General features: G+C 44.5%; 1 protein-coding gene across 2 annotated transcripts; it reads right to left on the bottom strand.

The window, feature by feature from the left end:
* Nucleotides 1-338: 338 nt before the first annotated feature.
* NOLC1 (nucleolar and coiled-body phosphoprotein 1) lies at nucleotides 339-11,344 on the bottom strand. 2 transcript variants are annotated; one of them, XM_068688264.1, is made up of 14 exons: nucleotides 11,185-11,344; nucleotides 11,033-11,088; nucleotides 10,821-10,948; nucleotides 10,116-10,231; nucleotides 9,338-9,512; nucleotides 8,709-8,818; nucleotides 8,160-8,313; nucleotides 7,191-7,331; nucleotides 6,703-6,792; nucleotides 4,750-4,893; nucleotides 3,985-4,545; nucleotides 3,235-3,347; nucleotides 2,768-2,848; nucleotides 339-2,483 (listed from the first exon to the last, which is right to left on the bottom strand). In XM_068688264.1, exons 1-14 carry the CDS (start codon nucleotides 11,293-11,295, stop codon nucleotides 2,325-2,327), a joined length of 2,139 nt encoding a protein of 712 aa, XP_068544365.1. In that variant the 5' UTR covers nucleotides 11,296-11,344; the 3' UTR covers nucleotides 339-2,324. The 2 variants fall into 2 exon arrangements, with proteins under 2 accessions (XP_068544365.1, XP_068544366.1); XM_068688265.1 differs by lacking the exon at nucleotides 3,235-3,347 and having other exon boundaries at nucleotides 2,345-2,483.
* Between the last annotated feature and the right edge of the window lie 10 nt (nucleotides 11,345-11,354).

Raw genomic sequence — 11,354 nt, 5'->3', positions numbered from 1 at the left:
TATGGCAGATACCATTAAGCTACTTTGGCAGCAGCGTTGCAGAAGAGCTGACTTGTTATTCTAGTGGGAAGTGACTCAAGAAGCCTGAACTTGTCTTGGTGTAAGTAAATATCCAACTCCTGTTTTCTCCAAATTTCCTGCAGCCACTTGCACAGGCCACCTTTCATTTTTGTTACAGCCATGTCAGTGCATAAATTAGGAGACAAGAATTAGTTGTAGACAGATGTAGTCAGACTTCCCAGTTCACCTTTGAGATAGAGCATAGCTACACAGCTCAACATTCATCCTTCCCTCCCCTTTTTTCTATTCCACACCTTTAACTGTCAGATCCACACAGATTACAAAGGCAGCAATCTTTATTTTCTGAGACACTTCTGTGCTCACACATAAAATACCCCCAAAACATTAGTTTTGTTTAAAAGTTTCCTTTGACAGTTACAAAGATAAAGATTGAAGAAAAAAGGACAAATGACAAATTATAAGCTGTATTTAGTTCAAAACCCCAGCACAGACAGAGAAGTACTCTTCCCACCTTCCTTTGGCCTCCAACTTTGAGCTCTTTGTAATAACCAGGGTCTCCCCTGGCTCCCTCTGCATTGTTGCCTAGAATCCAACAACCAGTCTGATTGTGCAAGCTTGAGGGGAAGTCCTGAAAAATGTTCATCGAAACAAGTTGCGGTGTTTGTGTATGGGGTTGTCTCATCACTCTCAGCCAACCCTCAATTATGAGCCATTGCTTTGCACACAAATGCGTCTTCCTCTAACAACAGGGCTCTCATTATCGGCACCCTTCTGGGAGTGAATGGAAACATGGAAATAAGGCCCAACATAACCTCTTAGTGGCTGGCAATCTCACAAGATGGGGTGAGATCTCACATCCCACTACCCTTTTTCCCAAATATGCTTTACCACTGTTCAATTTATCCTGGCTATGTGCTCAGCATAATGCTCTGTAAGTTAATTTTAACTTAACTCACCTTACAAAAATAACATAGTTCGGGGATATATATTACTTTTTAAATTGTGAGTTTACTAGAAATAGTAAGGAGGGCAGTCACACAACTGGAGGGAAAGCAAGACCTCTCAACAGCAGCAAGCCTTTAAATTATCACAGTTGCTCATGAAATCTCAGTTTAAGCTGCAAGTTACTTAACTTGAGATCTCATTTGCCATACAGAATTAGTGCTTGAAGCTAACACTTCAAGCCTTGCAACAATAAACTTTATTTGCCACAGTGCTATGGAAACTGACATTTTAATTCCTCAAAGGGATTTTACAGGTAAAAACAGTTCAGAGAACAAGTGATCCAACTCAGTAAAGAAATTTAAGGCATCAATGTTACATTCATCTCATCAACTAACAAGCTGTATGGCACATTGCTGAGTAACCATAAGCTGGCACATTATATGCTCAGAGAACATGGAGTAGTGCCACACCGCAGTCTAAGCTTCCAAGAGAAAAGAAACCTCACAGCAATAAGCAGAGCTAGGTTTAAAAAAAAAAAAAAAAAAAAAAGGACCTTGTTTCTTCTGTCTCCTTAAGCACTCCCACTAAAGACCTAAAGACTTCTTCAAATATGATAACCTACCTTTTGCTATCTTCAATCCCCGGCTACATTCCCAGCATAAGCAGTACTGAAGACCTTGTCCTTTTTGACAATAGCACCCAACTTGTAACTCCAAGCCATGTGATTCCTCAGCTACCCAGGTGTGTCTATACTCTGCTCCTTTAACTGGTCTAGTTAGTAGCCTCAACAGGAATGGAGGGAAGAGGAAGTTAAGAATTTGCAGCAATGTGAAACTGTAGGAGAAGGAAACAAAAGCGAAATCCTGCCATACTGCAACTATAAATTTGAAATGTCAGATGGGGATGGGGATTACAGCCACAGTGTTCAAATGAGTTATTCTTACTGTAAGAAGTTTTCCAATGCTTGTAATTTCTCATCTGATTAAAACTACCTGAAACAGAAACAGGTTAAGTTACAGGGAAATAAGTTTTCTTTACTAGATGGACAAGAAATTGAAAGGAAAAAAAAAATCAGTCAGCCTTCTAAAATAAGACTATAAAAAAATTAAAACTTGGAGGTCACCCTAGTGGCATCCAATAACACCAGCTCAATGGTTCCACGTTAGGGGCCTAAACCAGAATTAGAAATACAGGGGGGTAACGTCCGACCACTCTCCCATATCCCCATACTGGAACTTCCTGCTCCGCAAGGGGCTGTGGAAGGTGGCATTCCAGGACGGCTCACTGATGTCCATAACATCCACATGCCCATCCAAGCGATTCTGGTGAGCCGACGGTTTACAAATACCCAAACATTCTCAGTCACTTTCAAACTTGACTGAATTGACTTGAGTTGATATAGTGCCTCCACAGTAGCTGCCTCGTTTTTTCTTAGTCTTCTCATGACGAAAAGATTTGCCCTTAGTGAATTTCAGGATATTGTTAGCCTTTTCTCCCCAGTCACCAGCTGCTCCTTTCTGTGAGAGATGAAGGGGAAGAAGAAGAAATTCATGTCAATACTCATGAGTAGAGTAAAGGCAATGCTTTGCACATCATCCTGCCCAGCAAGTGCCAGTGCAGGATCACTAGAACTGACACCACTCCTATGCACCTCGTGGCAGTGCTCAATGCACTTCCTAACAGCACCTCCTGGTGGAAAAAGTTCCCACCAGAAGACTGCCCAAAAGCACACCAAGGCTGCTCTGGTGACCTATATCTGCAGAGGTCAAGTGTTAGCACTCCGAGCACTACCTAGCCATACCTTTGCATCAAATGAGTTATCAGCAACGCGGGCATCCACTTCAATTTCTTCTTCTCTTACACGTCGAAAAGGAGAAGCTGCCTGTTAAAGAAAATGAGATACAGTAAGTGCATACCCTTGGTGACAGGCTCCTTCCCTCCTTGCCCTGCAAATATGGAGCTCTGTACAGGTCACCTCAATCCTTAGCCATTTCTCAGATTTGTAATCCCTTCTGTTCTTCAGATCAAGCAGCACAGGGACAAGCACATCCAATCAACCTTTGCCAGAATAACACTACGCACATATGTGCGTTACCTAGGCTTCTCCAGACAAGATTCAAGTGCTTGAGAAAGGGACAAAAAATATAAGTAATTTCTGTGGGCTCCACCCAAAAGAAAAAATCCCACAAAAAAAAAAAAAAACAACACACTATTGGTTCAGTAGGCAAGGACGCCTCTCCTACTAGTCATCAGTCTGCCCACACTCACCCGTTTCACCTTAGGAACGGTGTGTGGTGTTTTGGTTTTGATCTTTGCCTTTTTACTGTCTGGTGTCTCTGACTCCTGAACATCTTCCCTCTTCCGTTTCTTCCCGATCATGCCTGTTAGATGTAGAGCAGTAAAACTGAAAAGGGAGTAACTGCAGTGTTGGGAAAGGTAACAGCATCTCTCCCCCAAAATGCAGTGCTGAGACATGTGAGGGTCAGTCCCTGCATTATCCCACCAAGAAAACAAACACCAATTGCTATCCTGGGGCAGCAAGGATTTTTCCATCTTATCCTAATGAATAATTACTTTTATATTAATGACTTAGTGAACTCAAAGTTCTATCAGCTAAAATTTGCCAGTTCTCAGAGTCATCATGTATATACTCAAGCACTCCACTACTGCATTCAAAGTGGTTTCCCTCCTGAATGGAGGAAGATTGTGCACTGGGACGCTTGTGGTGTCCCATTCACAGCATAGATAAAGGCCCTCCAGTAGTCTGCCAATCTCTATGCACAAATGGCAACCAGCAACAACCGTGGAGAAGAGTGCTCCATGTTATCACACGTTCCATTGCCAGCAGATATATAATACAGACAGAAAGGAACAAAATCACTGGTCCTTCCCCCTCTGTACTGCACTGGTAGTTATAATAGGATACACAAAGCAGACTAAACACTGTTTAAGAATGGCTCCCACTGATGTTTAGCTCAGTAACACACTGACCAACAGACCCAGTTCCCAGACTAATACCTCCATTTGCTTTTCCTTTCTCCTCTTCAGAGCTGCTTTCACTGCTGCTACTGCTGTCATCTGCTGGCTTAGACTTCGCATTGTTTGCTGTTGGTGTGGATACTTTTGCTTTTTCTGTGGAGGGAGTGGTCTTAGAACTGTTCTGTGCCCCTTTCCCTGCCTTTTTGGGTTTCTCATCCTCTTCACTGGAACTATCAGATGAGCTGCTACTACTGCTAGAAGCAGCCGTCTTCTTCCCCACAGTCGCTTTTGCTGCCCCTGGAGATTTGCTGGCTGGTTTCGCTGCTGGCTTCTTTTCCTCCTCACTGCTTGAGCTCTCAGAGTCAGAACTGCTTGCTTTTTTGGGCGCTGGGGTAGGTTTGGACACTGGCTTAGTTGCTTTGACAGCTGATTTAGCCGGAGGGGCTTTCTTCTTTTTCTCATCCTCAGAGCTGCTGGAGCTGCTATCTGAATCAGAGCTACTTTGCGCTTTCTTTGCAGTAGGTTGTGGCTTCTTTGCCGCAGGGGTTGCTGCTTTAGCTGTGGGCTTCACAGGGGTCTTCTTGTCAGAGCTATCAGAATCTACAACAGGAATCAAAATTCAAGACTCAGCCCTATTCAACACGACAGCAACAAATTCAATGCTGACACAGTGCACTTCTCTAGCTGCTCGAAACACTGCAGTGGGTATTCCCTGCCCAACTGCAGCCTCATATCCAGACTAGAAACACAGATTTAGGAAAGCACAACATGCAGGCAGTAATTTTTTTCCTTCTATCCCAATACCTGAGCTCTCTGAGGAGGAACTGGAGTCCTTCTTTGCTTGTCCAGGCTTGACAACTGCTTTTGCTGGTTTGGAAGCGTTCTTTACCAGAGGTTGTTTAGCTGGGGGCTTACTCACTACCTTCTTCTCATCTTCAGAGCTAGAATCTAAACAAAAGGACATGCCTCCAGTTAATAATCTTATGGTGCAAGTTATTTGAGCAATGACATGTGCATAACTCGTGGAAAAATAAAAAGCAAAACTGGTTGCCTAACACTGAGACACTAGGTAACTGGCAATAAGCAGTATTTGATGAGTGGGCAGGGGACGGCATTTGCCTTTCTTTTTTGGGAGAAGTGGAAATAAGAAGTTTAAGTTCTTCATTAATGCACGCAGAAAGCAGCAGATATTTAGAGAATAACACAGGAGAATAGGTATGGGATAAGGAACTGTAGCAGTACAGATACCATCAAAAACCAGCTCAGGGAGAAGAAACTGAGAAAAGTACTAAGGATCAGAGAACAGGCAAGAAATTAGAAGAGAGAATTGTCAAAAGAGACAATACAGCGAGGAGACAACAGATCAGTATCTCTTTTTAGTTTTCTATTTCTTATGTCAGATGTGCTTAGTATTCCAAGGGACTGGAAATTTCTGCAAATACTTCATTCACAGCAATCTGGAATACTACGCCTGATCTATTCCAACATTTCTGAACACCTTCTTCACAACAGTAAACAGATCACTGTTAACTTCTGAAAAAAATATGCAACAAAACCAGAAAACACACAAAGAACTCCTGCTACTTGTGAAAGGCCCTACAGTCTACTGCCAGCAGACAGACAGGCTGCTATCACCCACAGCCCCTGCTGTGGCATTACGGATTTTGAGATACAAGAACCACGAGACCCCTAAACGTCTGGGGAAAAGCGTATTGCATAGGGAGCCCGTGTGTGAAATACAGCATTGCAAACCCTAAACCTGATCAACAGAAGATACAAAGCATGCTGTCCTGTATTTCTAGGGCAGTATTGGAAGGCAGCTTTTGAGTCTGTTTTGAAGTTGATACTGTGGTAGTATTTTTTCATTTCCAGAACTTCTCCCAAAGCCCATAATGGTATAGCAGAGTGAAAAGCTTAAGATACGGATCCTCAAAAAGAGTAACCACAAACCTTCCTGGGTAAACTTTTTAAGCATGATGCTCCCACCCTCTCAACTGTCCTAGTTTCAGTTAGGACAGACTTCATTTTCCTCCTAGTAGCTGGTAGGGTGCTATGTTTTGGCTTAGGATGAGAAGAGTACTGATAACATCCTGATGTTTTGTTGCAGAGCAGTGCTTACACCAAGCCAAGGACATTCCAGCTTCTCACTCTGTCCTGCCAGCGGGCAGGCTGGGGGTGAAGCAAGAGCTGGGAGGGGACAGACCCAGGACAGCTGGCCCAAACTGGCCAAAGGGGTATTCCATCCCATCTGACATCATGCTAAACAATACATAGGGGTGGCTAGCTGGGGGGAGGGGGCCGGACTGTTCAGGGTTAGACTGGACATTGGTCAGCAGGTGGTGAGCAACTGCATTGTGCATCATTTGTTTCATACACATTAGTAGTAGTACTATTACCATCGTCATTATTATTGTCATTATTATTTTGCTGTCTTAATAAACTGTCTTTATCTCAACTCACAGGCTTCACTTACCCAGTTCTCTCCCCCATCCCAGAGAGGGAGGGAGGAGGGTGAGCAAACAGCTGTGTGGTGTTTAGCTGCTGCACAACATCAACCTAACAACATGGTCTCAGCTGGTGCCTCACAGTCAAGCTCTGCTCTGTGATGCAGGCTGCTTTTCAATTTCAGACCTTGTTAGCTATGGAGACTGCAAAGCTGTCAAGCTCATATGCTGAAGACCTTTGCAGATATACCACTGCACACCAACTTGGCCAATGCAAACATTAGCAGAAAGCAAAACTGTTTGTTAAAATTACCTGAATCACTGTCTGAACTGGATTCCGCCTTCTTGGTAGTCACAGCTTTGTTTTGGGGGACAGGGGTTGTTTTGGCTACTGCTGCTTTGCCTGCAAGAGCAAGTCTAACGTTAATAGGCCACATCCACACCAAACCTTTGTCCCGAAGTCCAAACCTTTCCAGAAAGCTCCCTATTCAGTACACCAGTCATTCAGACAGCATATCAGAAGCCAAGCAAGGACGTGGCCAGCTACACTAATGGATCTGGCTCATTCTGGCTAAACCAGATCCCAATAACTTCTCAAACTGAATAACCCAGTTTGCACAGCTCATATCCAGAGCTCATACAGTGATATGTGTGAGACAGCTTCAAATTACCCAATCTCCCAGAGAAACAAATAGCAACACAGATCCATCATATAGCTTTTTCAAGGAAGCCAAGAGACTGACAGGGCACTGACTGCATCACACAATACTTCCTCTGCAGTCTCTGCTCCTCACAACATACCTGTTCCTCCCTTTGGGGGCACCTGCTCTGCCTCATCGCTACTGTCTGAGGAGTCACTGCTCTCAGCCTTCTTCACTGGAGCCTTGGTAAGGCCTTTCTTTGTCTGCGCAGCTTGAGGAGGTGGTACAGCACTGTACTGACCTAGACAGAGACAGCATTAGATGCCTGTATGGTAATACAAGCAGCACGTTCATTTGTTATAGTTAGAATAAAACACTTCCGCTACTTGGTTCCATCTACTCCTCTTCTGTATATAATTTTATATAATTCTGCTTATAATTTGAAAGGTTACACCTGCTCCACTGCTACACACCGCTTCTACTGTGAGTTTAATTCCCCTCTTATGGTTTCAGCTGACCCTACTATCTCTGAGGAAGTCTTCTCCTCTTTTGGAAGAAGGAGAGCTTGCATTTCCAACCTTTCAGAAAAAATACAGATTTCAATTGTTGCTAGTCTTCTTTTGCTACTTTCTCAAGTCCTCTGGTTAGAGCACCAGACTTGAGTTTCAATGCTTGATCCTCCACTCTGATCAGCTCTCTACTGAAATCCGAGAAGTGCTACACTAGATTGGACATACGCCCATTTAGGCCATCCACTGAACTACAACCTAACAGCCCTGGATACTTCAGGGAAAAATAAAAATAGCTTCAAGTGCTGCAGTTACAGAATAACCAAACCACAGAAATTACCTCCCAAATCCTTGCAGATAGATGGTCCAAGACCATTTGAACAGAAAATATGCAGTAAAGCAAGCAGCATCGGAATCTCTCCCATTCCCCATCCTTTACTGAAGATGGGTCTGAATTTTAAACTTAGCATACACAAAAAAATCTGTTCTTTCTGCTTCATGATACTACCACTGCTTAGATGCTTGGGGACAGCAAGATTTGCCTGTGGCTGGCAGCTGGTAGTCCTGCTGTCCTGCGGGAAGTACCCTCCCACATAGCAGTAACAGTGTTAAGCGCTTACCAGACTTTGGCTTTTTTTTTGCAGGTTGCTTTTCATCATCTGAGCTGTCAGAAGAGTCTTCACTACTGGAACTTTCCTTAGCAGGGGCAGGTTTGTTTTTTCCTGGACATGCCTGTGTGGCTACAGGTTTGGGTGGAGGTTTCTTGGGAACAACCTTATCGCAAGGAGAAAAGAAATACACTTAAAATCATATTACAGAAAATCCTGGGCATAGAGTTGCAGGAAATACTTTTAAACATTCTCTAGAAGAAAACCCAATGTTACAGGTAGCTAAGCACAAAGGATTCATGCAAAAGTGAACATATAATGGAGACTACAATATATTCAAGATACAAGATGTCTTCTGTAGAAAGTAGCAGAGGAAAGCCAGGGCATAGAGAGAACACAATCCCACTACAGAAAGGAAAAAAGCTGTATAAGAGCCATAAAAGCTGCACTCAGCATCTATGCAGTCTCTAACCTAATCGTTTCAGTTCCAGAAAGCCAAAGATATACCCAGTATTACTACATCTCTACAGTCTTCGTTAAGTCTTTGACAATCTAATTTACCTTCTTCGGTGCAGCTTTTTCCTCATCAGAATCTTCACTACTGCTGCTACTGCTGCTGCTTGGTGCTTTTCCATTGACCACCTTGGTGGTTGCCTGAGCAGCTTTACTTCCTTTTGAGAAAAATATAAAGGTATACTAGAAAATATGTTCTGGGAGATGAGGAGTAATTGCATTCAGTATAGCATAAGGTGTTGTAGATAAAAAACAAGAAAAGTCAATAGGAAACAAGGCAGTACTGTGAAGCTTTTGCTTTACCCTTTTAGTTTAGAGACATTTTACAGAAAAACATCCATTTTAGCTGACTAGAAGTTCCAGGAACAAAGACTAAATTTAAACTTTCTTCACATAAAAAGCAGAGCTGAAGACACTGAGATAAAAGCACAACATTAGCAGTTAGGGTTGCTGACTGCAGCTACTTATGGCAACAATACAGCATTTGTGACCTGAAGTTTTATTTGCAATCAGTTCTACACCTGACCCACATTGGAAGCAGACTGTGCTGGAGTACAAACAGCTGGGACAACAGACTTTCAGACTATGTTAACATGTCTTAGCATGTAGGTATAATCTCCATCAGTCCGCCCTGTACTTTGTCTAGTCAGACTCACCATACATAACTAAGGAGGTACCTGCTTTAGGTGTTGCTGCTTTTGGTGGCTCTTTTTTTGGTGGCTCTTTTTTTGGTGCTGCTGCTTCTTCTTCTGAGCTGCTTGAGTCAGAGCTGGAGCTCTCTGCTTTCTTCTGAGGCTGGGTTTTGGTTACAGCTGGTTTTGCTGCAGGTTTTGCTGCAGGTTTTGCACCTTTCTAAACAAAAGGAAGAAAACTGATTAAGTTTTGTAGCAGAGCAAAGAATAAGAGGCTAATAAATAGGACATATATAGGAAGTACAAACAGCTGGAAATCTCACTGCCTAACGGTTACTGTTTGAAAAAAATCTCTGGATAATGGCTTTGCTCTGGGAAGCCTCCCAGAAGTCCATGGAAGGCTTCCTTTGCTTCTTCAGTCTCCAGTTCTGACTCTTCAAAATGAGGGAGATTTGAGGTTGGTGCTGTGTTCTTTCCCTCTGGGGTCCTGATTAGTTTGAAGACTGAATACAATAAGTAACCCTGTTTTGTCTCCTGAAGTATGACACCATTTTTCTTGCCTCTACTTCTCAAAACTGTAACTGCAGCAAGTAAAAAAGGAAGATTCTTATTTTATAAATGCATACAAAGAAGTCTAACTTGTTCTCATGGTTTTAAAAACCTTCCTCTAGAAAAATAAAAGCATCTTATTATGTTGCACCTGCAGCAGTCTATGCCCTTCACAGTACAGGAAAAGCGAGCTCCATTTCAGAGAAAATTTTGCTGGTCAAATTTGCTATTATTGATCATTATCAAGTATGCATTAAAGCAGCTAGAGGCTGACCTTTGCTGGCTTCTCCTCCTCCTCTGAGTCTGAATCATCACTGGAGTCCTCGCTGCTGCTTTCTGCCTTCTTGGCTGAAGGAACTGCTTTTGCCTTGGTGACAGCTGTTGCATTAGCTGCAAATAAAGGACAGCATGCTAACTAGTAAGCTAATTCACAACTTTCACACACACATATCCTGTACATCAGGTCAAAAGAATATACCGAGTTCAGTAAATGATGTCTGAACCCCGTAACACTGATCTTCAGTTTTTGTTTGTCAAGTAACATACAGCAAGAGCTTCCAAAACAGGTGTAGGCAAGAAGACAGAAACAGTTATAGATTCATTCATTCTTACGCATTTAAATGTGAACATCTATCAGAAAAAGAACACCCCACATAAAGAGAGCCCCTACAAACTGAGAGAACGTTAATTGGCCCTGTACAACTTCCATATATATATATATAAACACAGACAAATGAAAGAGCAGTGTAATGCTGTGCTAAGGCTCTGATTAAGCTACACGTGGATGAAGAGCTCACACTTACCTAGGATGAACGCATACCGCTAACGGGAACCACAGGCAAGAAGTTTACCAGAAACAAGACCAGGACACAAACCCAGTCCTTTGTAAGGGCCCTGAACGACTCCAGGTGAGTCGGAGAGCCGAGGTGTGCGTGCAGACCACGCAGAGGCTTCAGCCAGAGCCCTCCCCACCCCTCACCTGGCTTCTTGGCCGGGGGCGCCTCGTCCTCCTCCTCCTCGCTGGAGCTCTCCTCGCTGCTGGAGGCCGCCTTCCCCTTGGCGCGGGCTCCGTTGGGGACGAGTTTCCTTTTCTTGGCGGCGGGGGACCTGCGGGAAGGCGAACGGCAGCGCTCCCACCGCCCCCCCGGCACCCCCCCCGGCACCCCCCGCCCCTCCGCGCCCCCCACTCACTGCAGCCAGTAGCTGAAGATGTCCAGCAGCGAGGCGTGGTTGGGGTCCTGCTCCTTCTGCGGGGGGACACGCACACAGACAGCGCTCAGCGCCCCTCACGGAGCCGCCAGCCCCCCCCCTTTCTTTACGCCCCCCCGCCCCCCCTCACTCACCGCCGCCGCCTCCCGGGCGAAGGCGCGCGCGGCCGCCTCGAAGCGGTGCTCGCGCAGGAAGCCGAGCACCAGCGGGAACAGGTCGCTGGGCACCGCGCGCCGCGCCGCCATGCTGCGCCAACACGTGCCGCCTGCGCGCGCAGCGCCGGAAAGCGGGGACACGGGGAGGG

The sequence above is a fragment of the Anas acuta genome, chromosome 7, assembly GCF_963932015.1.
Source record: "Anas acuta chromosome 7, bAnaAcu1.1, whole genome shotgun sequence".
Classification (NCBI taxonomy): domain Eukaryota; kingdom Metazoa; phylum Chordata; class Aves; order Anseriformes; family Anatidae; genus Anas; species Anas acuta.
The sequence above is the reverse complement of the archived record's forward strand: the minus strand, read 5'-3'. Positions and strand labels throughout refer to the sequence as shown.